The sequence below is a fragment of the Leptonychotes weddellii genome, chromosome 11 (genome assembly GCF_054177405.1).
Source record: "Leptonychotes weddellii isolate Sample4059 chromosome 11, ASM5417740v2, whole genome shotgun sequence".
NCBI classification, from domain to species: domain Eukaryota; kingdom Metazoa; phylum Chordata; class Mammalia; order Carnivora; family Phocidae; genus Leptonychotes; species Leptonychotes weddellii.
In genome coordinates this window covers 5184548-5209611 of record NC_138379.1, presented here as the reverse complement: position 1 = coordinate 5209611, position 25064 = coordinate 5184548, and the positions used below count along the sequence as shown (strand labels likewise).

Below are 25064 nucleotides of genomic sequence, written 5' to 3'. Positions count from 1 at the left end.
CCAAACTATGGAAAGAGCCTAGATGTCCATCAACAGATAAATGGATAAAGAAGATGTGGTACACACACACACACACACACACACAGGAATATTATGCAGCCATCAAAAAAAAAAAATCTTGGGGCGCCTGGGTGGCTCAGTTGGTTAAGCGACTGCCTTCGGCTCAGGTCATGATCCTGGAGTCCCTGGATCGAGTCCCGCATCGAGTCCTGCATCGGGCTCCCTGCTCGGCAGGGAGTCTGCTTCTCCCTCTGACCCTCCTCCCTCTCATGCTCTCTGTCTGTCATTCTCTCTCTCTCAAATAAATAAATAAAAATCTTTAAAAAAAAAAAATCTTGCCATTTGCAATGACGTGGATGGAACTAGAGGCTATTATGCTAAGCAAAATAAGTCAATCAGAGAAAGAATTATCATATGATCTCACTGATATGAGGAATTTGAGAAACAAGGCAGAGGATCATAGGGGAAGGGAGGGAAAAATGAAACAAGATGAAACCAGAGAGGGAGACAAACCATAAGAGACTCCTAATCTCAGGAAACAAACTGAGGTTTGCTGGAGTGGAGGGGGGTGGGAGGGATGGGGTGGCTGGGTGTTGGACATTGGGGAGGGTATGTGCTATGGTGAGCACTGTGAATTGTGTAAGGCTGATGAATCACAGACCTGTACCCCTGAAACAAAGAATACATTATATGTTAATAAAAAGGAAAAAAAAAGCAAATCCCAGACATGATGTTATTTCGCCTATAAGGACTTTACTATCTACCTCTAATTAGAACATCAGGATTATGCTAATATCATCTAATCTTTATATTAAAATTTCCCCTAGATTGTTGCAAATGTCTTTTTGCAATTGGTTTCTTCTAATGTGGATCTAAACAAGGTCCATCGATTGTGCATTTGGGTAAATTATGTAGATGTTCATGTAAATTGTGTTGCATGGCTCATTGTTTTAGTTTTTTCACTGTGTTGCTGTGTGCTATCTAACCACTGGGTAATACTCCCTAATGTGCAACCACTGTGTTTTACCTATCCGTCTCTATGTGTAGGACACTCATGTTGCCTCCAATGCCCCACTATTATAAACAAGGTTACAATTATTAGCATCATTACAGTAATTATGTGTGCCCTACTGGATCCCTGTGAGAATTTGAGGGGATATAAACCCAGGGTGGAATTGCTAGGTTGCTGGCTCACTGGGTATACATGGAACTAACTTGTCTAAGTAGTGCCAGGTTGTTCTCTGGAGAAACTGTACCAGTCTACCCTGTCACCTGCAGCACGTGAGGGACCCTGTATATCAATGACTCTGCCAATGTTGGACATTGTCCAGTTTTCTAATTTCTGCTAGTCTAATAGGTATAAAGTGATATAGCACTGTTGTTTTAATTTGCATTTCTCTGATTACTGATGATTTTAGGGTTTTTTGAGTTTGCTCTTCTGTAAATTTCCTGTTCATATGTTTTGCCTAATTTTCTTAGTGGTTGCAATCTCCTCTTTGTTGTTGATTTGCAGGATTTTCTTGTTTATTCTAGACATTGATCTCTAAATATTTTCCGTCATTCCACTAATTATTAACTTTGTCCATGGTGCCCTTCATTGAACAGAAATTCTTAATTTTTTATAGAATCTAATTTATTTTTGTCTTAAAGTTTGTGCTTTTGCAGTTTTGTATAAGCTGTCCTTTTCTACCCCCCTGAGTCACAAATATATTCTCCTACATTTTCCTCTATTAACAGTCATGTTTTTTACTATTTACATTTAGGTCTGTAGTCAATTTAAAGCGGTACCATCCTGGGGCACCTGGCTGGCTCAGTAGGTGGAATGTGTGACTCTTGATCTCAGGGTCATGAGTTCGAGCCCCACGTTGGGTGTAGAGCTGACTTAAAAATAAAATGTTAAAAAGACAAACAAAAGCAGGGCTGTCCAAACAGAAATATATGGTCAGCCGTCTATGTAATTTAAAATTTTCCAGTAAAGACATTTAAAAAGTAAAATGAAACAGCTGAAGTTCATTTTAATACTTTTGAAACCCAATAAAGCTAAAATATTTCAACATATAATCAGTATAAAAAGTATTTAATGAAATATTTTAAATTCTTCTTTTCCTCTTCAGTTTTTGAAGTTGGTGAGCATTTTACACTTGTAAGCACATTTCACTTTGGATTAGCCACATTTCAGGTGCTCAGTAGCCACATGTGGCTCATGGCTACTGTCTTGGACAGTGCAGATCTAGAGTTCACCCTCGGAGGCCGTGTTTGGTGAGAAGGCAAATCCATTTTTCTCCAAATAATCCACGTTTAGCTGTCCATATTTCTCAGACCTGCGCGTACTGTATTTTTGTGCTCTAATCTTTCTCATAGCCCTCACTGCTCCATTTCATTTGGTCTCTTTCTGGAACTTTCCTTGTCTTCCACTCATATCTGAAGGTGTCTCTCGAGACTTACTTCCTGACCTTATGTTTATCCTCTTCTATGTCTTGCCACCTAGATGATGCTCAAAGCACATCTTCATGACTTCTCCATTCAGTGACTGACTGCGTCCTGTAAGACTGCTGTACTTGGCTGCCCAATTTCCACTCACATTTTACATGCTAAAATGAGCATTTCTTCATTAATTTCTCACTCCCATGTACATTTCCTTCTAAAATTTCCCATTATTGCTTCCCCTCCTAACTCCCAGGCTTGCCCCGTTGCAGTGGAAAAACCCTGTTTCCCTGAGCACTCTACAATGTATGACTTTTTCTTCCTTTGCACAGTTGTACCTGAGGAACAAGAGAAGGTTGTAGTGCTGATGTATTATTCCATTTAGTCCCCCAACAGATTGTTCCAGTCACATTTATCCAACATGTTGACTGTGGAATACTTCTGAATCTGCTTTTCTTAAGAGAAAGGGAGAATTATTTTGTGGGCTGTCTGGTCTACCAGCTGTCACGTTTGGAGACCATTCTGGAGCTGTGTTGTGCGAGCCCCGGGCCTGCACACACCTGACCCTGTCTTAGTCATGGCTGATGATGGTCAGGGGTCTACTCAGCCAGGGCCCTTGGCCAATTATGCTAAAGACACGGCTGCTTAGGGGAGGGGGTGGGGGGATGGGTGAAATAGGTAATTGGGATTAAGGTGTGTATCTGTCGTGAGGAGCTCTGGGTGATGCATAGAAGTGTTGAATCACTGTATTGTATGCCCAAAACTAACATAACACTGTATGCTAACTATACTGGAATTTAAAATTTAAAAAAAAATTACAGATAGGGCTGCTTCTCTGGAAAGATCTTCTCTGAGCTCCCAAAAGAAATGGTTGTTTATGGGAAACAGTGAAAGAACAAAGCTTTTCCTGTAGGAGACCACCAAGGCAATACTGTTGCCCTGAAACTTCAATTGCCAAGCCAGAGACAAGGGAGAAAGCTACCTACTCTTTTTTTTTATACTTCACCAGATCTAGAATATATTCTGTGTTTGTGTGTGTTTACACACTTGTGGCTTCCCAGAGTGATGTCATCCTATTGGTCAGTGGATTGGAAACTTGCCACTTATCTGACCCGTCTGAACTCCCTTGATCCTCTCTACTGGGGAGGAGACAGAAGATGGGGTCAGTAATCACCCCCACGTGCTCCATTCTCCACTGTCGGGCCGAGCAGTGGCTGAGACTTGCCTGGGCAATTCAGTCTTTCATTTTTGGAAAACAGTCGAGAGAGTCATGAGTAAAGAAAGTTGTGTACCAGGGAAGGAGTTGATCACTGCCTTTTAACATTAGTAGTGCTTGTTACCATCACCCTGACCCATGGCGAACTTCTTGGGTCTAAAAAGAGGCTTGTCATTGGTCAGCCCAGCAAACTGGAGGTTATGATCATGGGGAAATGAAACCGGGCTAGGGAGGCTCTCAAAATAATGTGGTTCTTTGAGGGCTGGGAGGCTGGGGGCAGAGAGGAAACCTGACATACAGGAGACCAGAGCCAGAGGCAGGGAGGCTTGTGGTCAGGAAAGCAAAGACACCCGGAAGCAGAAAGAGAAGCTGAGCTGTTTAATCACCTCCTTGGCCAGACTCAAGGCTGTGGCTGCCCCCGAACCACTCACACCTGGAAGCCACTGAGTGTCGCTGGAGATGGAGTGGCTTGAATCAGAGGGTAACTTAGGATGGGAAGGGGGAGCTTCGGCGTCTCTGACTCGGTCATCTGGCAATCTTGCCCCCAGGTCCTGCTTCAGCTCTGAGAGGTTCCTGGCTGGTTCCCAGGGGCAAGGAACTGAGGGGCATGCCCTTGCTGCGGTGGGAGAATGACCTGAGGCAGGGGCAGCCGTGCCCACATGGCCTCTGTGGAGGGTGCAGCACTGCCCGCACCCGGGTCGGGGTTGGGGTGTAGGACCGGGGGGAGATGGAGGACGTCAGGAGGTGGGAGTGGAATTGGGGGTCGCCTGGGTCCCACCACCAGTCTGGAATTAAACAGCAGAAGAGGAGCGTTGCCCTTGGGAACACTGACTTGTCCTCCGAGACAGTTCCTGGTGATGGGCTGACCTTGGCAACAGACCCTAGCAGCAGGCAGTTGTCCTGACAAGAGGGTGGTCCCTGTTGACGGTCCCTGGCAGTTTCCTGAATTGAGGGAAGAAGCTGGCCCGGGAGCCTTGGGCCCCCCTCCCCGCCCACTACTTGCTCTTCTTGAAGAAGCTGAAGCGTTTTTCTCTCTCTCGTTCTCGGCCATCCTTGCTGCGAAGTACGACAGGCCCCTCGGCCCCAGCCGGTGACACCGGGGGCATGGTCATGGCCCGGGTCATGCCGCGGGCAGCACTGGGCACCGCCGGCTCTTCAGGCTCCCCGGAGGCGGAGGACGCCGTGGTAATTGCGGCACTCACCACCCGCAGCCAGGAGCTCATCTCTGCCTGCACAGGGCACAGAGGGGTGGGTGCTCAGCCACAGGGCAGCCGGAAGCTGCCTCCGAGGGCTGGCAGAGAAGCGACGGGGCGATCAAGAAGGGGAAGACGTTTTTGTGCGGCTTTCACTGACATCCAGGTGGCCTGATCGCGAAGGAGACCCTTACTCGAGGAAAGAGGGAGGAGAGGGAAGAAAGGGGAAGCTGCAACTGGAACGTTCTGAGAGTGGCGCGGAGAGACGGGGGCGTGGGAGGAGAAGGGGCCAGCTCACCTCATCCTTGGCCTGGAATAAATACTCTTTTCCATCCTGTAAGCTGTTGGGAGAAAAGAGAAACGTCAGGGCAGAGCTGAGAACGTGGGATGGCTGCATGAGAGCTGGGCAAGAGCTCGGTTAGCAGGCCGAGGCCAGGCTGGGGAACACGGGGCTACAGGCCCTGGCGCCAGACCAGACACGTCTTGCACATTCTTCAGATTCCCAGGACTGTGCGGAAGCAAACCCTTGCCGTTCAGCTGCTGAGGATCATGGTGAGCTCATCTGCACCCCAGGCCATGCCTCCTGCTCTGGCTGCTTGCTGGCAGGCGGGGGCAAGCCCTGGGAGGCCGCAGCGGCCGGGAAGCGCCAGCACCCTCCCTTCAGATTTCCCATCCGGGATCATTATCTTGCTTGCCATCGTCAGCAGTCAGGCCTGCATCTTGGGGCCCCTGCTCCCCTTAGTGTGGAATACAACCAGAGTCCCCCACCTTTCCCTCATGTACATGGCTGGCCCCAAACGCCCAGCCCTATAACTCTATTCCCTCTGCTTCTAGCCTGTGGCTCCCCTTTCCTTTGTATCGCCCCCAGTTCCCCGCGCCCCCCATCCCCAGGGCACCTCCCACTCCTACCCCAGCTTGAAGACGTGTTTGCGTTTTCGATAATCAAAGGCGACGCTGCCCTGGGCCCTGGCCAGGCTGACAGGCACTTCTCCGTGGTATGGCACTCCCGTGCTGGCTGCCTTGGCGTCCTTATAAAAGCCGAGACTCCCACGCCGCAGGACGCAGTACACGTTTTGCCACGACCTGGGCGGGACCGTGATGCAGGTGACACGGGTGACCAGTCTCTGCGGGGGCCTAGAACCCTGGGACTAGCTCGGATGTCTGAGGACTGCCAGGACCACTCCTGTCTTTGAGCTCCTCGTCTTCCCCCCTCCCCCGACCCTCACCTGAGGCCCCACTCTTCTGCTGGGTCCTCCCCCTGTCCCAGAGGACCCTCCTCCTACAGGGCACCTCCCCGCTGTCTACGGAGGAGGAGGCTGCAGGGAAGGCCAGGCCCAGTACCTGTTGGCAGCCTTCTTGCCGAAGGCTTCCATCTCCTGTTTGCGACACAGCATCCCCTCCATCTGTTCCTGGGCACAGAGCTCGGGGCCTCGAGGGGGCAGAGTGGCAACCCGGGCTGACTCGGATGACCTGCTCTGGGGCATCATAGGAGGGGCTGGGCCCCGCGTCCGGGCCTGCTTCTCTCCCCGGGGCCCATTGGCCTCATCCCCGGTGCCGGACCCCTGTGGGGAAAATGGAAAACAATGTCGGCGTCAGAGGAGCAGATGGGAAATACCTCGCCTGAATGTCATGACGCCTGAAGTCCAAGAGCTGGTCTTCCTGGCCGCCGTGTGTCCTTTGGGCCCCCACCCTCTCCTGTGCCCAGCACCACCACCACCCCCCGGCTCACGCCCGTCTGCACCCCTTCATCTCCCGGTTACTAACACCCACACTTCTGGGAGAAACTCACAGGTCCTTCTGCGAAGCTGCCGTGCTCAAGTCTCTGTTGTTCCAACAGGGGCTACAAGGACAAGAAGCTGTAAGAGGACGTGCAAGATGTGGGGGTACTAAGATCCTGATGGGGGTGCACAGGGCAGCGGGGGTCACCTGTGGGGACTCTGCATCTGCGCAGACTCCGTTAACGCTGGCCTGCTGTGTGGATGCCGGTAGCCGGGGGTGGGTTCTAGAACAGCAGGAGGTGACACAGAACGTTAAGCCCTTGCGTTGCTGAGACTTAGCCTCCTCCTCCTCCTTCCCCAGGTGTCCCAGCTCTCACCTGTCCCAGGCAGCATCAGGAGCCGTCTGGCTGTCCACCAGGTCCCCTTCAGGCTGACTGGCTGTGGGCTCTGGAGCAGGGGGCTGTCTCCTCCGTTCCTCCTCCTCCCTCTTTCTTTTCCGCTCCTTCTCCTGCTCCTCCAGCTGTCAAAACATTCTGGGATCAGAGCATAGAAGGTCTCACTTAAGAGGACCAGGGCACTGGGGAAAGTTGAAAGGCCTCTGCTCTAGCCTGATGAAATAGAAAGGATAGAAAATAGAATTCCAAAAGAAGGTGGGGATTAGAAGCAACGGGGCAGATGGTGTCTGTTAGTGTCACCCGGTGGAGGGGGGGAGGACGGATGGCTCCTAAAGCTGTGGTGACAAGCGGCACTCTTGGCTCACATCGGGGAGAGGCTGGTGCAGCAGGAAGAGAAGATGCGTTTCCTTCAAGCGGGAGAGATCACAGGCCTGGGGCAGTGGGAGGGGGCGGGCATTCCTGGGGTCCCGCAGCCCTCACCGCGGTGAGCTTCTCCAGCGCGCTGAAACGCTCCTCCCAGGCCACCGCTGACTTCTGGAAGGCCTCGTGCCGCTTGATGAGGCTCTCAACTTCGTCGACTGTGCAACCCAGCTCAGCACTTCGCACCAACGGCTCTTGGCTGCACAGCCAGGCCTCCGCCATACCCGCGTCTCTCCCAAATACGAGCACTTCCAAAACTGCAGGGGTTGGGGGGGGTGCCACAGGGAGATGGCAGGTCAGAGCACCAGCAGAGCCCTATAGCCACAGCCCTTGGAGAACAGGGACACGGAGGAAGCTAGTGCCCCAGAGCAGGGGCACCGAGCAGAGCCAGGCAGTGCCAAGGGTGGGCACCTTGAGTTCCATGCCCAGGCCTCTTGGTCTTACCTACTCTGGAAACGACAGGTTACGGAACCCCCAGCCCCTTCTCCCGAGGCCTGGCCCCCACCGCAGCTCACCAAGCTGGAGCCAGTCCATCTTCTCCTGCCACTTGTCTGCTGTCTCCTGGCGCCGTGCCTGCAGCTGAGACAGCTTCTCCGAGATCTGGGCGGGGGGGGGGGGGGGTGCACAGAGACATGAGTTAGCACCCAGTGGGACCTTTCCAGGGTCCCTGGAGGACTCACACAGGGAACTGGTGACTTCTGATGTCAAGAGGCAGACGGTTCTGGGGGAAAGTTGGAATGGCGGAATCCCTGAACAGCACTGAGGGGAGAGAGGGATTTCTACAAAGGAAGAATGAGAGGAAGGAAGGAGACCCAGAGGAGCAATCAGCATTCAGGCCTCCCCACCGTAAGGATGGCCTGGTGGCGCCCACACCTCCCCCACCTCCTCAGCTGCATAGTGGCTCCTGGCAAGCAGTCCCTGGCCCATGTCGATGCATGAGGAGAAGCGGTCGGCCCTGGCATCTATCTCTGCCTTGATGCCCTGATGGTTCTTGATGACCAGGTCTGCAGAGGACACATCCCTGGGGGCACAGAGACCATGTTACTGCTGTGTCCATAACCCTCTCCTGGCCACCAATCCCCCGGAGGCCGCAAAGCACCGGGGGCCTCACCGGGGCCGCTCCTGGGCGTCCATCTGCAGGTTCACCCCATCCATCCACAGCATCAGCTCCCGGACAGCCTTGAAGAAGCGGAACTTATCCGTGGTGTCCAGCAGCAGCTGACGGCGGGCAGCAGAGCTTCCCTGAAGCTGGGTCCAGGCCTCGGCCACAGCCTGCATGTGACGGCCGATCTCCTCGGCTTTGTCTCCGGCATAGGCCTTCTGGAGCCGGTGGCCATCATCCTGCACCTGCTGGACCTGCGGGACCCCGGCTCGGAGTGAGGTAGCGCTGGGTGGACTCAGGAGCTGGGGTGTCCCCAGTCCCGGTCTCTGTTCTCCACCTCCTGCCCATTTTACCAGCCAGAGAGGCAGAAGGGAGAGCAGAGGGTGGGGGGCTGGGACAAATGAAGGCTGGTGCCCAGCATAAGCCTTGTCATACCCTGCCCTGCTGGGTCTCAACAGGGGGCCTGGGGAGTGTGGGGGAGCAAGCCTTTAACGGGACCCCTGGCCAGTCGAGCTTTTAGAGGCCTGTCCAGGACACATGGGACCCCAGAGATCGCTAGACTGGGTTCAGCTAGAAGGGACGTGGGTAATGGCTGACTGGGTTTAAACAGTTGGAGGAAGAACCTATGCTTATCTGGTGGAGGCCTGGAGCTCCAAGCTGGGTGGGACCAACAGGCGGATTTTAGTACAATATGAAGAATCTAGCCTTTGGGACCCTCTGAAAATGTCACGGGCCCTCCAGAAGGCTTGTGGACGCCGTGGCTAGACACCCCCTGGCCAGAGAGGTTTTCCTGGAATCCTTCTAACCTCGTCCCTAAGTGTCCCTCCAGAGGATGCCATCCTCCCTGCCTTTCCGCGCCACCGCCCCGCCGTTTCCCACCAAGTCTCCCTGGAGCCAGCCCCCACTTCGCCGCACCAGGGGTCGGGGGGGCGGACCTGGGCGCTGAGGGCCTGGATGTCGTGCTCGAAGGCGCAGTGCCGGCGCTGCAGGGCCTCGGCCGCGTTGAGGTCGCGGCCGGTCCCGTCGGGAAGCTGCTGCTGCTTGTGCTGCGCCCGCGCCAGGGCCTGGCGGGCCCCGTGCAGGAAGCGCTGCAGCTCGTGGGCCGCGGCCAGCACCTGACCCCGCGTGTCCAGCAGCTCGAGCAGGTCAGCCCAGGCCTCGTTGAGACTGTCTTTCCACTCGGCCACGGTGGCCCGGGCGGCGTGGCCCCCGGCGATGAGCCCGTTGGCCAGTGCGTTGGCGCTGTCCACGCGCTCCTGACCGATGGTACTCGTGTCCCGGGAAAATTCTCGGAATTTGTCGCGGAGCATCTGGAGGAGACACGGACAGTGCCGTGACGCCGGTGGACGCAGTCCCCGCCTAACGCGTGAGTCTTCTCGCCCCAAACCGAGAACCCACTCCTCTCCCTGGGCCACACAGGCCAAAACAGGTTTCTTCCGCAGGGCGGCTGCTTTCCATTTACCCCGGGTGTGACTGAGGCCCCCAGCCCCCAGCAAAAGCCCTGGGGGTGCTTGGAACCTTTGGCCTTCAGACAAGGATACCCTAACTATGGTCCATATATCTGCACTCATGAGGGTCCAAGCCCCCAAACTGTGCAGAGGAACCTCAAGTCCCCCGTGCTGTTGAGAATGATTGGAAATTTCCTTTTTGCCCACATCTACGTACAGGCCCCATGACCTCCGTTCTGCACAGTTCTTCAAATACCCAAGGACGGCTCCTGCTCAGCCTGCTCTCGTGCCCCCTGCCCCTGGGCCCTCCCCGGTGGGTCCTCTACTCCTCCCAGGGCTGCCCTGCAGCTGGTGTCCACCCCACACTCACAGTCACGTGCTCATAGTCCTGGCCCAGCTCGTGGGAGGCTGCCACCACCTCGCGCTCCTGGATCCACTGCTCCAGGTCGTCCAGCTCGCGGCGGAGCTGGCAAAGGCGCAGGTGCTCCTGCAGGCGCTCCCGCCGCTCTCCGGCCAGCTCCTTGAGGCCGGCATACAGCTTGTCGACCTGGGCTTGGCGGATCGATAGCCGCGTGCTGCGGGGCGGGGCAGGCACCGCGGGACTCAGGATGCCGGGCTCTGATCCGTAGCCTGTTCCATAGAGTCCTGTCCGCTCTGGCCCCCCAACTACCTGCCAGGTCCCTGCCTGTCCAGCTCTCTAGACAGTTCTGTACACATGTAGTACCGAAGGCTCCGCAATCCCCGCACCACCCCGGAATCAGCTCCCGTCCCCCCAGGGGCTGTTCTCCCCTTCGTTGGCCGCTGTGCTCACCTCTCTGGGTGGTTGTGGTCAATCATGTCTTGGCTGCTGGCTGCCAGCTGGTGGATGGTCTGAGCGTAGTCGGCCAGGGCTTGCTCCAGCCCCTGATGCTTCTTCACCTCCGCCTGGGCGCTGAGCTCGTCCTGGGGACGACAGTGGGCATCAGGGAGGAGGGTCTGCGGGGAGAGAGCGGCAGCCCCCGCAGCCTGAGCTCTGCCCTGCCTCTCACCTTGGCTTTCTCCTGGCCCATCATGTGTAGCTCCTGCTCACCCATCCAGGCCTCCGCCTCGGCGGCATCGCGGTAGAACTGCTGGGCCCGCAGGGCCTCCTCCAGTCGCTTTCCTCGAAGCTCCAGCTCGCAGCTCAGGCGTTTCCACATTTCCTGCAACTCAGCCAGCTCGGGGCCTGCCGCCGCCGCGCCCAGAGCACGCTGCCGCTCCGTGAGGTCCGCGATCCGCGGCTCATGGCCCTGTATCTCCTTCTGCAGGGTCTGTCCACAGCGGCGGAAGAGGACACTCTGACAGGGGACCCCCCTCAGCCTCCCGTCCCCTGCACCTGCTCCACATCCATCCGGCCCCTCACTCCCAGTCCTCTCTCTCCCTGTGTCCTCCTCACTTGCCCCCAACTCTGGCCTAAGGTTGGGATGGCAGCGCCCCTTCGATCTGCCTGATCTGCCACGGAGGGAGCCCATCCCCCTGCGGCGAGGGAAGGCCCACCACTGAAGCGTAGGATTGCACGCAGCCTCGAGCGGAGCCAGAGAACCCCCAAGGTTTTTTAAGAAAAGACAAACTTCCGAGTCTGGGAGGCTCTTGGGACCTTTTCTTTTGCCTTTAGCCTCGGCCTCACCTGGTTTTTCTTCATGAGAAGCTGGACACTGGGCAGGTCCTTGCCGTGCTCCATGGAGCTAGCCACGGGCAGCCGCTCTGTCACCCACAGCTGCATGAGAAAGAGGGCGTCCGCGGAGGCCCAGGGGGCAAAGCAGGAGTAGGGGTTGGACGGTGGGGAGGCCTGGGGGGAGGTTTTCTAGGGCTCCTGGTGTGTGTGTGCTGGAAACAGTCATCTCTGAGTCTGAGGTAAAGGGACCTCGAGGGCATCCCCAAGGCGTCCCGTGTTCAGTGCCAGAGGGAAGAGACAACAGCCCCGCTGGCATCTCCCCAGCATCCAGGAAGGAGACTAGAAAGCGAATGGCAGGGAGCAACTTGCCCCAGTGACACCACCCCATCGCAGACCCTAGGAACTCACGATCTCGTCCTCCACGTCCCGGTGGAACTGGTGCTGCTCTCGAGAGGCTTGCAGGCGCCGGCAGCGCTCCGCCATGGGCCGGGACAGGGCCCGGAACTTCTCCTCCACGGCCCTCGAGGTCCGCTCCACCTCCCCCGCACCTTGGTCCTCCTGGGCCAGCGCTGTCGCCTGGGCCTGGATGGCCTCCACCTCCTTCTCTCGCACAGCCATCTCCCGTTCCAGCATCTGCAACCCGGGCGGGGGGGATCAGCACACGTAACGCTGGTGTAGCCAATGGAGATGTCTTATCCCCGGAGCTCACCCTACGGAGAGCATCTCCTCGTGGCCTAGCTCGGTGGATCTCAAACTTTAATATCCCTAAGAGTCCGGGGCTGTGTGATAACTGGGCCAGTTATCAGTTTACTGCCTCTCAGGCCCAAATTCTCCTCGGTTCCAGGTACATCTTACCACGTTTGGGCCGCTGACCCGGGTCCACATTTCTCATTGCCAGCTGGTGCAATGCTAGGCCTTGTGAGTAGGGGGCGCTAGAGGGTCACCCCAAGGCACAGGAAGGGAAGGTGCTATTTCTGGTTCCAGTGTGCCTTTCTTCTTGCTCCTGAGGCAAAACTGCCCATGGCGTGCAGGGAATCCAGTGGTTCTCGCCCTCCAGCAAGTTTTACTGGCATCCCAGAGGCAACTTCCTACTGGCCAGTCTTGGCCCGCCAGCTCTAGACCTGCTTGGTCCCCTGATAACCCCAGCAAAGTTCTACAACATCCAGCGGGCCTCGGCCCTCTCCACGGAGGTCTGAAACTCAGCCTTGGGGGGTGGGGTGGGGGGAGAGCATCTTGTTCCTCCTTGGGTACCCCTCCTCAGCCCCAGAGAGAGTAGCTGCTCCCTACATCTGCTATTCCTGTACTCTTTACAGCAGGGACCAGCAAACCCAGCCCCTTACCTGTTTTTGTAAATAAAGTTTTATTGGCACATAGCCACATCCATTACACATATAATTTTACATATTGCCTATGGCGGCTTTTGCCCTACAAGAACAGAGTTCTTGTGACAGAGACTGTATGACCTACAGAGGCCAAACTGTTACTGTCTGGCCCTTTATAGAAAAATGTTTTCTGATCCCTGGTTTTGATTTCTCTTTACCCTTTTTGGTGAACACCTTTTACTAATTGATACTTCTTTTTATTAAAGTTTCCTTGTTTAAGATGGAACATGGGTTCTGTCTCCCGACTTTTACTCTGACTGATACACACTCCTAGAGATTCTGATACGGTGGTCCACGGACCTCGCTTTGAGAACTGCCGGGAAAGATGTTGTCTGTGAGGCCTTAGAATGACCTCCCAAATCTCAAGAGCTACAGACTCCCTCCTCCTTTCTGCTGCCGTTCACCATCCCCATCACAGGCCTGCAGAGCACCTGTTGCTTCTTGAGCAGAATGTTGACGCTGGTGAGGTCCTTGCCATAGTCGTCAGAGTGCAGCTGGGCCTGCAGGCTCTCCAGCCAGCTCTCCAGGGCAGAGCAGCTCTGGGCAAACAGCTCGGCTCGGTTGGCATCGAAGAGGCTGCGGGCCTTGGCCTGGGTGGTGCTCTCCAGCCTGTCCCAGCGCTTGTGCAGGTCCTCCAGCTTCTCGGACACCAAAGCTTTCAGCTCTGGCTTCTCGAGGGTCAGTTCCCGCCCTTCCTGAGGGATGGGACACAGAAGGGGTCAGCGTCAGAATTAGATATCACTGAACTTTACGGGTCAGTAGCAGACCAGGGAGCTAAAGGGCAGTAGGAACCTGAGGTGTAGGCAATAATTCCAAGTTCTTGGGTATTCTCCACAACACACTCATCTCAAAGGTTTCAAACCCCTTCTAAACCGCTTCGCCTCCAACCACCCGCCAGCTGATTACCCCCTACTTGTTCAAGGCCCAGCTCAAAACCTCATCTCAATGAAGAAGCCACGGAGACCTTCACTGTGTCGGGCTCCCTTGTGCTTATGGCTTCTGAGGTTAGGCACACATGGTCTTGTGTATTTGCCATCCCCTCCTGTTTCTCAGTGAGTCACCCCTCACCTGGGTTATGTACATGCGAGTCCCACCGCTCTCCCCCCTCCCAGCTTTTCTGCTTGAGGACTTTGGTTGCTGGGGAGGTGAGGGAAGCATGGTCTCTTGACCTGTATGCAAGGCAGACGGGAAGTGCCCGAGAGTTAGTGCCCTAGGAAGCAGCCCTCAGCCAGTGACAGACGGGGAGCTGGTGGACAAGTACTCGGCGTTCGTGTGCGTTGGTTGGGAGAAAGTGGCTGCGTGTTCTACAGTCTCCCAAGGTGCCTCATTTGGACTGAGTGCCGGTTGCCTCCTGGGGTGACTGGTATGTCCTTGGACCCATTATCGAACGCCTTGCCTTCTCCATCCCAGCTTCCCACTCCCCTACTAGTGTTTTCTGTGCTCATCTCCCACATACGCGGCCTGTACTGGAAGCCTTGTTTCAGGGTCTGCTTCTAGAACACAAACCAAGGCACTGCCTTGAGGCCACTTTATGCATGGCTGTCAGGATGAACAGTTAGAGTCTAGCACTGCCTGGGTAACTTCATGAACCTTCTGCACGATCCACACGTTGACGCACAGTCCTTACGTGTGATCAAGGCTTTTCATGACCTGGCCGACCAGGCTTTTCCCACCTTTTTTTCCATGGGGCCCCTTCCCACATTATGTGTTCCTGCCAGACTGACTTACCCCCTTGTTCCCATACCGGCACCCCACTTCCACACCTCAGGTTTCCTGTTTGCACTGTTTTCTCTACCTAGAAACATCTTTCCTCCAATATCTCTGCTTGTCCAAATTCTACTCATCCTTCAGGGACTGCCCTGGAGGCTCCTGCCTCTAGGATTCCTCTACCTCCTCTCTCCTTGTAAACAAAGTTTTATTGGCACAGAGCTTTACGGGCACACCCAGAGGGCCCAGGCTTTATCAGGCCCTCTCTCACTGCAGTTGTCATATTCTGCTTTGGATTTAACTTAGGTGTTTGTGGATCTGTCTCATATCCTGGCTGTACTGTCATTCCTCAAGGGTGGAGCCCACAGTAGAATTGCCTTCATTCCCCCTCTTGGTGCCCAATACAATGCTTTGCGTATAGCAGCACCTAGGAAATATTTGCTGAACAAATGGAAACACTAGACATACACTGGTCTCCTCCTCTCCCCAATCATCATGACCTTGAGGGAAGGAAAGTGTCTTTTTACGTATCTTGCAGGGTGCTGAGCACACATAATGTCGCCCGGGAACACTTGCTGAGTTGAAATAAAGTTTTACCTATGCTCAGCTCTAAAAGAAGTGGTGGGTTTAGAGACCAAGTACCAGGAACAGTAAGGCTCGAAAGCAAGGCTTGGCAAATTGTGCTCTGTGGGCCAAATGCGGCCCCCACCTGTTTTTATAGATAAAGTTTTACTGGAACACAGCTATACTCAATCATTATATATTCCCTATGGCTGCTTTTGTGGAGAGTTGAGTAGTCACAGCAGAAACTGTGTGGCCCGCAAAGCGAAAATATTTACCATCTGGCCCATGGCAGAAGTTTGCTGACCCCTGCTGAAGAGTGTCATTCTGCTCTGGACCCAGGCATAGTTACCATGCTGACTCAAAGCTGCAGTTTGGCTCCCTACTCATTTGTGCTTTCCCAAAGTTCTGGAGTCACTGTCTCAGAGACCTAAGACTTTTGTTCCCCAGACCCTAAGTTTCCGTCTTGGAGGTTTGGCACCAGAGACCCCATGACCTCTAACCCTGAAAGAACCATAGCCTGAAGCCAGGATCCTCCCCTGCACTGTGGCCAGGATCGTGTCCGGAGGAGGACCCAGGGCTCTCTTCTTGCTGCTGCTGTCACACCACTCACCTTATCTACTTTGTCCAACCAGTCTTTGTTGGCGGCCAGCTCGGCCATGAACGCCTGGTGCTTCTGCCACTTGGTGTGCAGGTTGCGGGCCTCATCATAGGACACGTCCTGGGCTGTCAGCATCTTCTCGTCAATCCAGAGCTTTAGCTGGACCAAGCACAGAGCAGGGGTGGAGAAGGGCAGAGTACATTTCAGATGCGGTGAGGCATAAGGGGGTGAGGTGAGCTGGGAAAAGTGGTGGATGTGGGGGGAAGCCAGGCAGGGGTCCGCTTACTCAGGTGATACTGCAACGGTCTTATTCTAGGCTCAGAAAGCTGGGGAACATTAGCAAAGGGATGGCTGGGGAATGTGGGAGGGGACATGGGGGAACAGAGCCTCACCTCGTGACAGTCCTGTAGGAAATGCTGCTGCCCTCGGTTGTCCCGAAGACGGCCCAAAAGCTGCTGCACCGCTTCTTGATTCTTCTTGTGTCTGTAATGACAGTCCCTTGTGAGGCCCTCGAACTCACTGTCAAAGGGCTATGACCCTGTAACTAACCTAGAAGCCTTCAGTCCTTTTTTTTTTTTTTAAAGATTTTATTTATTTATTTGACAGAGAGAGAGACACAGCAAGAGAGGGAACACAAGCAGGGGGAGTGGGAGAGGGAGAAGCAGGCTTCCCGCGGAGCAGGGAGCCCGATGCGGGGCTCGATCCCAGGACCCTGGAATCATGACCTGAGCCGAAGGCAGACGCTTAACGACTGAGCCACCCAGGTGCCCCAAGCCTTCAGTCCTCTTGCTACGGGGACAATGCCTTCTGGGAGCACTGCAAGACAACCCGGGATTACGGATGTCCGCCATCCAGCTAGGCCAGTGGACTTCATCTCCCCTGGTGTGGGGGAAGCAGAGCTTCCCAGCTCATGGCTTAGTCCCTCTCTGACCACTAAGTTCTTCCTCCTCTACTTTTCATCAGCCCCCACAACCATCTGTCTGTGCTGCGTTCTCCAACTTCTTGATCAGTGGAACCGGCCAGGCTCTTCTCGCTCACTTCCCCACCAGGGCTCCCATGTACCCACTGTCTTCATCATACCTCCTCTCGATGGAATCGGCTTTCTCCTGGATCTTCTCGGCGTGGATGTTGCCCCCAGACACCAGCTGGCGCCCAGCCTCCAGCAGCCCGCGGATCCGCTCTCCGTTGGCATCCATGGTGCTCATGAAATCTTCCAGTTTTTTTATGGCGGCATCCGCAGCTTGGAGAGTCCCTGGCATCTCCGTGTGGGACAAAACGTATTCCTGTGTGGGAGGAGAGGTATGCAGCTCACTTCTCAAAAGTACTTGTCGACTTTTCAGAAGGGACCTACTGAAGGATGCATCAGACGTGGAGCCCAGCTGGGGAGGGGAGGGTGGACGGTCTGGTTCTGAAGACATTGTTGGGGGAGGTCCTGATTATGCCACAGGCTCGCAAAGTATCAAGGGAGCTGGGCAGGAGGACCTTAACAGCCCAAATCCTGTTCCAAATTATTTCTGGCCGCTGATTTAACAGTTACATGACAAGTCAGGTTTTTTATTTCTCCTCAAGTCAGTTTCGGCAGGTTATATTTACTTTTTTTTTTTTTTTTTTAAGTAAGTGCTAAGCCCAACATGGGCCTTGAACTCACAACTCTGACATCAAGGGTCACATGCTCTACTGACTAAGCCAACCAAGCACCTACATCTTGTTTTTTTTTGTTTTTTTTAACTCCTATATTTTTCTTGCACGTTCTCCCTGTCCATCCTGGTTCCTCAATTACTCCACCCACTGCCATTTCCTCCTCATCCACCTTTCTCTCATCCACACTTCCCTGTCCTTAGTCCCCTCTTCTTCCTGGGTGGGACTCTGTGTCCCTGCTCTCACCTGGCTGCTGAGCACGCCCTCGGCCTGGCGCGCATCCCGCAGGAAGCCTTGGAAGCCATGGGCCTGGGCCAGGCGGCCTTGCCGGCTCTCCCACATGCGGCCCAGCTCCTCCCAGCCGGTGCCCAGGGCTTCCAGTCGCTGCCGCAGGAAGAGGCACTGAGGATCAGCCTGGTCACGGGTCACCTCCTCACCCAGGGCCCGGAGCCGGCTGTACTCCCCGCGGGCCCGCTCCACCTCTCCCCGCAGGGCTGCGTGTTGGGCCAGGAGGGCCTCTGCCTCGGGCAGGGTGGCTGGCCCTTCTTCAGAGGCCACAGAGGTCTGCGTGCGACCGAGCCATGCCTGGAAGTCATCTAAGCTGCGCAGGAAGTCCTGCAGCCTCCGCGCCTCACCCAGTGACTCCTCCCGGCGTCGCATGGTGGCCCGCAGGTCTTCCCAGCCAGCTTGGACCTCTCCAAGCCGGGCATGGATGGCAGGGGCTTGGGCGGGGTGGCCAGCGGCCAGGGCATTGGCCTCTCGAGTCAGTTCGCCCACCCGGGCGGCGATGGCCTCCAGGTCCCGCTCGGTGCCGGCCAGCTTCCGCTGCAGCGCCAGCACCCCGGCCAGGTCATTGCCCAGGCCCTGGGTGGACTCGATGACCTTGGTCTTTTCTCTCATCCAGGCCTGGGTCTCTGTGCATTCTAAGTGGTAGTTCTGGATGCTCAGGGCTGACGTCAGAGCTGCCTTCTTGCCATCGGCCAGGGTCCGAAACTGCTGCCACCTGAGGGGGGGGGGTCTGGTGTCTGGAGCTGCTCAGCTTCCCTGCGCTGTCCAGGTATATCTGGAAGCTTCTTCCCTGCCTCTCCTTTGGGATATTCTACCACCTGCTTGTGCTGCGTTAAAGAGGCTGCTCCCGGCTCATCCTCCCTTGACCTTGACTCCTTGATTACTCCCCGTCCAGGCACAAGCCTTTTTGGACTACCTTCACCCCCTTTCATTCCCTTCCTCATTTCCCACCTCTGCCCCACAACATACTCCAGATGGCCTTCCTTCCTCATTTTTAGCCTCCGTACCATGCCCTCTAGGACTCTCCCTTCTGGCTGCCATCCCTGTCTGCTGCATCCTTTCTTGGTTCCCCTCCCCAGGCCCACCTGTGGTTGAGCTGCTTCTGGGTATTGACAATGCTGTCCTTGCCCGGGGGGTTGGCCTTCAGCAACTGTTCCGCAATGTCGTTCACGGCACTGATCCGGGCTGCAAGGGCGTTCATCTCGGGCTCCAAGGTCTCGAACCTGAGCGGGTGGAGGAAGGTGCAAGAGGTGGCCATGGGTCGTGGAAGTGGTGATGTACCAGCCCACCTCCCCTAAATGCCCAGGAAAATGCCTGTCAACGTGCAGCTGATTCTCTGCACATCTTAACCTACGCGGTCTGCAGTATCTGTGGGTCAAGTGGGGAACCCCAAGTCCCCCCAGACAAGTAGAAAAACAATAATCTCTAGAGTGCTCAAGAAGATGGTGGAAGTTAAATATCAGGAACAGTTGCAGAAGCCAAAGTAACACCTGGCCCAACACCTCATTCTTTTTTTTTTTTTTTTTTAAGATTTTATTTATTTATTTGAGAGAGAGAATGAGAAAAGAGAGAGAGAGCATGAGAAGGGGGAGGGTCAGAGGGAGAAGCAGACTCCCCGCCGAGCTGGGAGCCCAATGCGGGACTCGATCCCGGGACTCCAGGATCATGACCTGAGCCGAAGGCAGTCGCTTAACCAACTGAGCCACCCAGGCGCCCAACAACACCTCATTCTTTATCAGAACCTCCCTATTCCTCCTGGGACTGACCCTTTAGGCACCTACCTGGGTCCCATCCTAATACCAGGGGTTAAAAAACGAACTGACAACCAAAAATATTTGTTTGAGTGATAAAGATGTGAAGCATAACTTCTGTGATATTCTCACGGTCTGCAAATGGTTTCTGTAAAGGGCAAATATTTCAGGCTGTGTGGGCCATAAGGTCCCTGTCATCTGCTGTTGTAGTGCAAAAGCAGCCAGGGATGATATGCAAATGAATGAGCCTGGCTCTGTTCCAATAAAGCTTTATTTAAAAAAAAAAAAAAAGGCAGCAGGCTGGAGTTGGCCCCAGAATTATAGTATGCTGATCCCTGTCATAGGATATCTTGAAAACTTAAAAAAAGAAATCTTTATTTATTTGAGACAGAGAGAATGAGAGACAGAGAGCATGAGAGGGAGGAGGGTCAGAGGGAGAAGCAGACTCCCTGCCGAGCAGGGAGCCCGATGCGGGACTCGATCCCGGGACTCCGGGATCATGACCTGAGCCGAAGGCAGTCGCTTAACCAACTGAGCCACCCAGGCGCCCAAAAAGAAATCTTTAAATACATTTTTAAAACCACCAAGAAATTTGACTATAGAATGAGTAATCGATGATATCAAGGAATTGCTAATTTTATTCTATACAATAATTAATGGTATAGTGGTTCTATATGAAAAACGTCCTTTCTAAGTCATTTTAAGATGTATTATTCTGTAAATAAAGCTACTTGATAAGGTTAATCAGTGTATCTCTCTAAAGGTCTATAACATCAAAGCCCTAGCTATTTTAAGCCCACACACATAATTTACTATATTTGAGAATACTTCTTCCTATTTCTTAGAGGACACATCGTGGGGAGCACAGAAGTGAAATGATAATCTGGGGATTTGCTAATTTTTAAAATGAAAAATAATCAAATAGAGCAAGATACTGACAATTACTGAATCCGGGTGATGGGAAAATAGGAGTTTGTGGTATGTTTTCTCCTTTTGAGTATGTTTGACATTTCTCATGAAAAGCAAAACCCAGACAACTGTTAAGACTCAAAGGGTCGGGGGCGCCTGGGTGGCTCAGTTGGTTGAGCCTCTGCCTTCGGCTCAGGTCATGATCCCGGGGTCCTGGGATCGAGCCCCGCATCGGGCTCCCTGCTCAGTAGGGAGCCTGCTTCTCCCTCTGCCTCTGCTGGTCTCCCTGCTTGTGCTCTCTCTCTCCCTCTCTCAAACAAATAAATGAGATCTTAAAAAAAAAAAAAAGACTCAAAGGGTCGTAGCCAGAGCAGGCGGTTTACAGCAGGGCCCACGGCCCACACGTGGGCTGTCCCACTCGCCAGGCCCTCCTGGAGGACGTCCGCAGGGGGCCTACCTCTGCTGCACCACCTCCAGGTCCTCCAGGCGCTCAGGCAGGGCCAGCCCGTTGAGCCACTGCTCCTTCTCCTCCACCCACAGGCCGCAGGCCCCGGCCTCGCTGAGCATGGTGTAGAGCGCCAGGGCTGCTTCCAGGGCCCGCGCGCGCTCGCCTGCCCGGGCCTGCAGCTCCTCGTAGTGCCGTTCCAGGCTAGGCACCCTGCCCTGCACCTCTGGTGTGCAGCTCAGCGCAGGGGGCAGGGCGGCGGCCTGTTCCCTCAGGGCATCCAGGGCTGGCCGGTGGCTCCGGATCTCCTCCTCCAGGGCCCGATGCTGCCGGGCCAGGGCCTGCGTGGAGAACTCGTCGTGCCCCAGTTCGGGGCTGGACACCAGGCGCAGCGCGTCCACCAGCCAGGCCTCCATGTCGTTTGCGTCGGCCTGGAACTGGTAGAGGCTGGCGGCCTGGGCAAGCCGCTGGGCACGCTCCTCTGCCAGGGCCTCCAGCCGCTCCCACTGGGCCTGCAGCTCGGCCATGCGGGCGGCGGCCTGGCTGGCCCCGGGATGGCCCTCCGCGACTAACTGCTGGCCCTGTTCCAGCGTCAGCTTCAAGGGCCCCCGCCGGCCACTCATCTCGCCCCGCAGGGCCGTGTGTTTGTTGAGCAGGCGGAGGACGCCAGTCAGGTCCCGGCCAGTTTCTGCGGAGGCCAGTAGGTGTTGCTGCTCCCGAACCCAGGCCTCGGCCTCACCCACCTCCCAGAGGAAACGCCACAGGCGCCGGGACTCCTCCAGCCGGGCCCGCCGGGCCGCTGCTAACTCGCACAGCGCCTCGTAGCTCTGCTCTAGGGAGGCCACCCGCTCTGACACCAGCTGGGGGTCGCATGGTTTGTACTCTGAAAAGGTCGGGGCGGAGGGTTGAGAGCTGTCGCCCAGCCATCCCGCTGCCCCCTACCCGTCCCTGGTTATGAATCTCTACACACACCGCCCCTTAGGCCTCCCTCCCTAGCTCCATCACCTCCCATCCACCCCTCATCCTTCCTGTCCCCAGTTTTCCCAGTCTGGCTGCTCTCCTTCCTGAGCCGCTCCCTGCTCAGCTCCTTCCCCCAGGGTTCACCTTTGCCTGGGTCACAGAAGCGCAGGGCAGAGGCGCTGACGGCCCGCACCCTCTCAGCCTGCACGGCGATGTCCGCTTCCACCAGCTCGTGCAGCTGCAGCAGGTCCTCCACTCCGGCCAGATGCTTGCCCAGGTCGTGAGACTGCAGCCGGCCCTGCCGGGACAGGTGGCGTGCCCGTGCCCATCCGAGGGCTCCCCAGGTCCCTCCCCGCCAGGCCTCTTTCAAGCCCACAGCACGCGAGAGCCAACCTCGCTCCCTTTTCCTGGATCCACTGCACCTCCCATCCTCCTTGGGTGGCTGCAGGGGTCACACGCAGATGAGCACAGCCGCTCCTGTCTGTCGGCCCCCACTCACACACGCAGTGACGCCCCAGTTCTGTCCCGGCACCCTGGCCATCTTGTACTCAACTCCCCTCCTGTGGAACGACTGACTTTCTTACTAAATCTTGCCCCCGAAATCTCCGTTCTGACTCATCTTCTCAGCCCCAGAATTATCGCCACTCTCCTGTGGTCATGGCTCAGCCCCCAGCACCCCAGCAATTCCAGGGTCTCTCCAGACCCACCCTCATCCCCATCCTTTGCCTAGATCGCTGCACAGCCTCTAACTGGCCCCTCGGCCCCCCTTGGGCTGTCCCCTCCTTCACATTGTGGTCAAAGTGACCTTTGAAAACATGAAGGCAGAACCACGTCTCTCCTTTCCAAAACCTTCTGATGGCGCTCAGAGCTTCGTGTTACTCTGAACAAGACGCATACCCCTGAGCAGGCCAGGCAGGCCCTGTGGGAGCAGGCTGCTCCACCTTACCTCATCCACGGCCCCTCCTGTTCTTGCAGTGCCCCTGGCCCTCCTTCCTATGCTGAACATAGCACGCCTGTGCAGGCCCAGGGCTGTCCCTTCTGCCTGCAACATTCCCTGCTCACAGCCCCCGCGCCGGCTCCTTGTGTTAGTCTGCGTTTCCTCAGAGGCCTGCCAGGACCCCCTCACCCCGTGGCCCTGTTCAGTTTCCTTGTAGGTTCTATGTCTGCCTGCTATTTTGCTTCATGTGGGCCCAGGGGTTTCCTCCTCAGCCTCCTCCCACTAGAACGCGAGACCTGCGAGGGCAGGGCCCTGTTTGCTCCGTGTGCCCGCATCGGGGTCAGGGCCCGGCACCGAGACTTACTCCACCAAGATGCGCCACGGGAATGGACCCCCAGTCGCACTCCCACGGTCCTGCTCCACCCCCGCGCCCCCGCGTCCCGCTGTTACCTTCATCTCCTCCATCCAGTCCATGAGGTAGAGCAGGTCCTGAAACACCTTCTGCAGCTCCAGGTTGAGGAGGAGCCGCTCCCGCCGGGCGGCCACCATCTGCCGCAGGAAGTCCCAGAGGCGCGCCACGTTGTCCTGCCGCGCCGCGATGCGCTTGATGTCATGGTAGCGCTCAGCCGCCAGCTCGGCGGCCACGGCATCCACGGCCTGCACCCGGCCGCTGTAGGCCACGATGTCCGTCTCGATGGCCTCGTGCTTCCGCACGGCCGCCTCGACGGCCGCCAGCTCCAGCCCGAAGTTGTCCTGCGGCGGAGGGCAGGCGGGGGAGGCGGGGGAGGCGGGGGAGGTGGGGGAGCTCAGGCACCCCAGCTCCACCCGCTCGCCCCTTCTGCCCTCGGGGGCACTTGCGCCGCAAGATGCAACTCCACACGGTGGCTCTGTTTCCTCTCTATCCTGTCCCATCCTGTCCCCTTTCTCCTGTTCAAGCCTCTGGCCCTGATTCGGGGGGGACTCTTGGTCGTCTTCTCTGTGCGATGGATTCCCCCATGTTACAGGGCTCGTAACCCACCGCTCTCTCTCCCATTTCTCCTGCCCACCCGCGCAGGCCAAGAGCCCCCCCGCCCTACCTGGGACACGAGGCGCTGGTTCTCGCCAAGCCAGGTCTCCCGCATGGCGGCTTTGCGGTCGAAGCGGGCGGCCAACTGCTCCAGCTTCTCCTGGCGGATGAGCTCGGTGCGCAGGGCCAGCTCGCGCTCGTGCTCCGCTTTCTCCAGCCGCTCCCAAGCCTGCGAGGTGGGGGGACAGGGCTCAGGAAGTGAGGGTGGGGAGGGGTCATTGTGACTGGGGGGCACACGATGAGGCCCAGGGAAGCTCGGTCTAGTGGGTCTGCGGAATGTGGTCAGTCAGACACCTGTGCACGGAAGCATGAGAAACGGACAGCAGGAGGGCCACGGGGCGACACGAAAGCATGTCTGCTTACGGATGAGGACTGGAGCGGGACAGGGTACAATGAAAACCACTGGATTTGTCTGTGGTGGTGGGACCGTGGGTGAACCCTATTACTTATATTAATCTTACAATGTCATCTGTGAAAAAGAGAAAATAAAAGCAGAGAGAGTAAATCGGGGGCATGCCGAACAAGATAAGCGACTGGGGTCTGAGTTTATGATGCGCGCTTGCAAGGAGAGACAGAGGGAGGAGGAAGGGGGATGTTCGGGGCGCACGACAGCATGTGTGAGTCACGTCGTCGGTACCACGGAGGGCCGCGGGGCAGTGCGGGCTGGTGTCAAGGATGGGACATCTGTGGGGCGGGGAGGGAGGCTGTGACCTTGTTGATGTCAGAGATGAGCCGGCCCTCGCGGGGCGTGTAGACCTTCTGATTGTTGGCCCGCAGCTTGCTCTGGATGGTGAAGAGCAGAACTTCCAAGTTCCCCTTCTCAGTGAACCTGAGGCAGGAGGCCGGGTTGGGGTCAGAGTCAAAGGCCACACAGGCACGGGGACTCTACGTTTCAAAACGAAGTGGCCTGTGGTGCTTTTCTTCTCATGATCTCAGTGCAAAAGCCAGAAAATATGGACAAGCAAAAAGAACATAATTTTAAAACAAATGAAAACCAGAGAGAAATGACCAGTTACACTTTGGCATGCACCTCAAATCATTCTTGGGATGTGTAGGAGCAGATGTTTTCTGGATTAGTATTAGTTTTGGAGCTGAAACATGCTAACTCCAAAAGAGCTCAGTAAAAGACAAACCGAGGCTGTAGCATGTACTGTACAGAGCTGCGTACTGGCGATCCCACACTTGAAAAAAAGTCCATTTCTAAAACAGGTAAACAGTCAGAACCTTTGCAATGTGCACGGCACCAGCCACACTCCCGTGTTGCTGGTGA

At 55.8% G+C, this 25064-nt stretch overlaps 1 protein-coding gene across 4 annotated transcripts in view; it reads right to left on the bottom strand.

Annotated features, from left to right (window-relative positions):
* Nucleotides 1–4003: 4003 nt before the first annotated feature.
* Nucleotides 4004–25064, bottom strand: part of SPTBN2 (spectrin beta, non-erythrocytic 2) — a 38602-nt gene continuing 17541 nt past the window's right edge. For all 4 annotated transcript variants that reach the window (XM_081797721.1, XM_081797722.1, XM_081797719.1 and 1 more), the window contains 28 exons: nucleotides 24506–24623; nucleotides 23805–23963; nucleotides 23179–23481; nucleotides 21936–22089; nucleotides 20844–21714; nucleotides 18812–18949; nucleotides 17685–18441; nucleotides 16881–17083; nucleotides 16193–16283; nucleotides 15813–15959; nucleotides 13363–13626; nucleotides 11958–12182; nucleotides 11562–11651; nucleotides 10945–11205; nucleotides 10728–10858; nucleotides 10287–10491; nucleotides 9404–9778; nucleotides 8478–8722; nucleotides 8249–8387; nucleotides 7882–7966; nucleotides 7427–7623; nucleotides 6929–7071; nucleotides 6760–6835; nucleotides 6623–6673; nucleotides 6175–6395; nucleotides 5743–5916; nucleotides 5132–5174; nucleotides 4004–4869 (listed from right to left, as the gene is read on the bottom strand). In XM_081797721.1, coding sequence (XP_081653847.1) covers nucleotides 4636–4869; nucleotides 5132–5174; nucleotides 5743–5916; nucleotides 6175–6395; nucleotides 6623–6673; nucleotides 6760–6835; nucleotides 6929–7071; nucleotides 7427–7623; nucleotides 7882–7966; nucleotides 8249–8387; nucleotides 8478–8722; nucleotides 9404–9778; nucleotides 10287–10491; nucleotides 10728–10858; nucleotides 10945–11205; nucleotides 11562–11651; nucleotides 11958–12182; nucleotides 13363–13626; nucleotides 15813–15959; nucleotides 16193–16283; nucleotides 16881–17083; nucleotides 17685–18441; nucleotides 18812–18949; nucleotides 20844–21714; nucleotides 21936–22089; nucleotides 23179–23481; nucleotides 23805–23963; nucleotides 24506–24623 — 6100 coding nt within the window. In that variant the 3' untranslated portion in view covers nucleotides 4004–4635. The remainder of the gene's footprint in view (nucleotides 4870–5131; nucleotides 5175–5742; nucleotides 5917–6174; nucleotides 6396–6622; nucleotides 6674–6759; nucleotides 6836–6928; nucleotides 7072–7426; nucleotides 7624–7881; nucleotides 7967–8248; nucleotides 8388–8477; nucleotides 8723–9403; nucleotides 9779–10286; nucleotides 10492–10727; nucleotides 10859–10944; nucleotides 11206–11561; nucleotides 11652–11957; nucleotides 12183–13362; nucleotides 13627–15812; nucleotides 15960–16192; nucleotides 16284–16880; nucleotides 17084–17684; nucleotides 18442–18811; nucleotides 18950–20843; nucleotides 21715–21935; nucleotides 22090–23178; nucleotides 23482–23804; nucleotides 23964–24505; nucleotides 24624–25064) is intronic.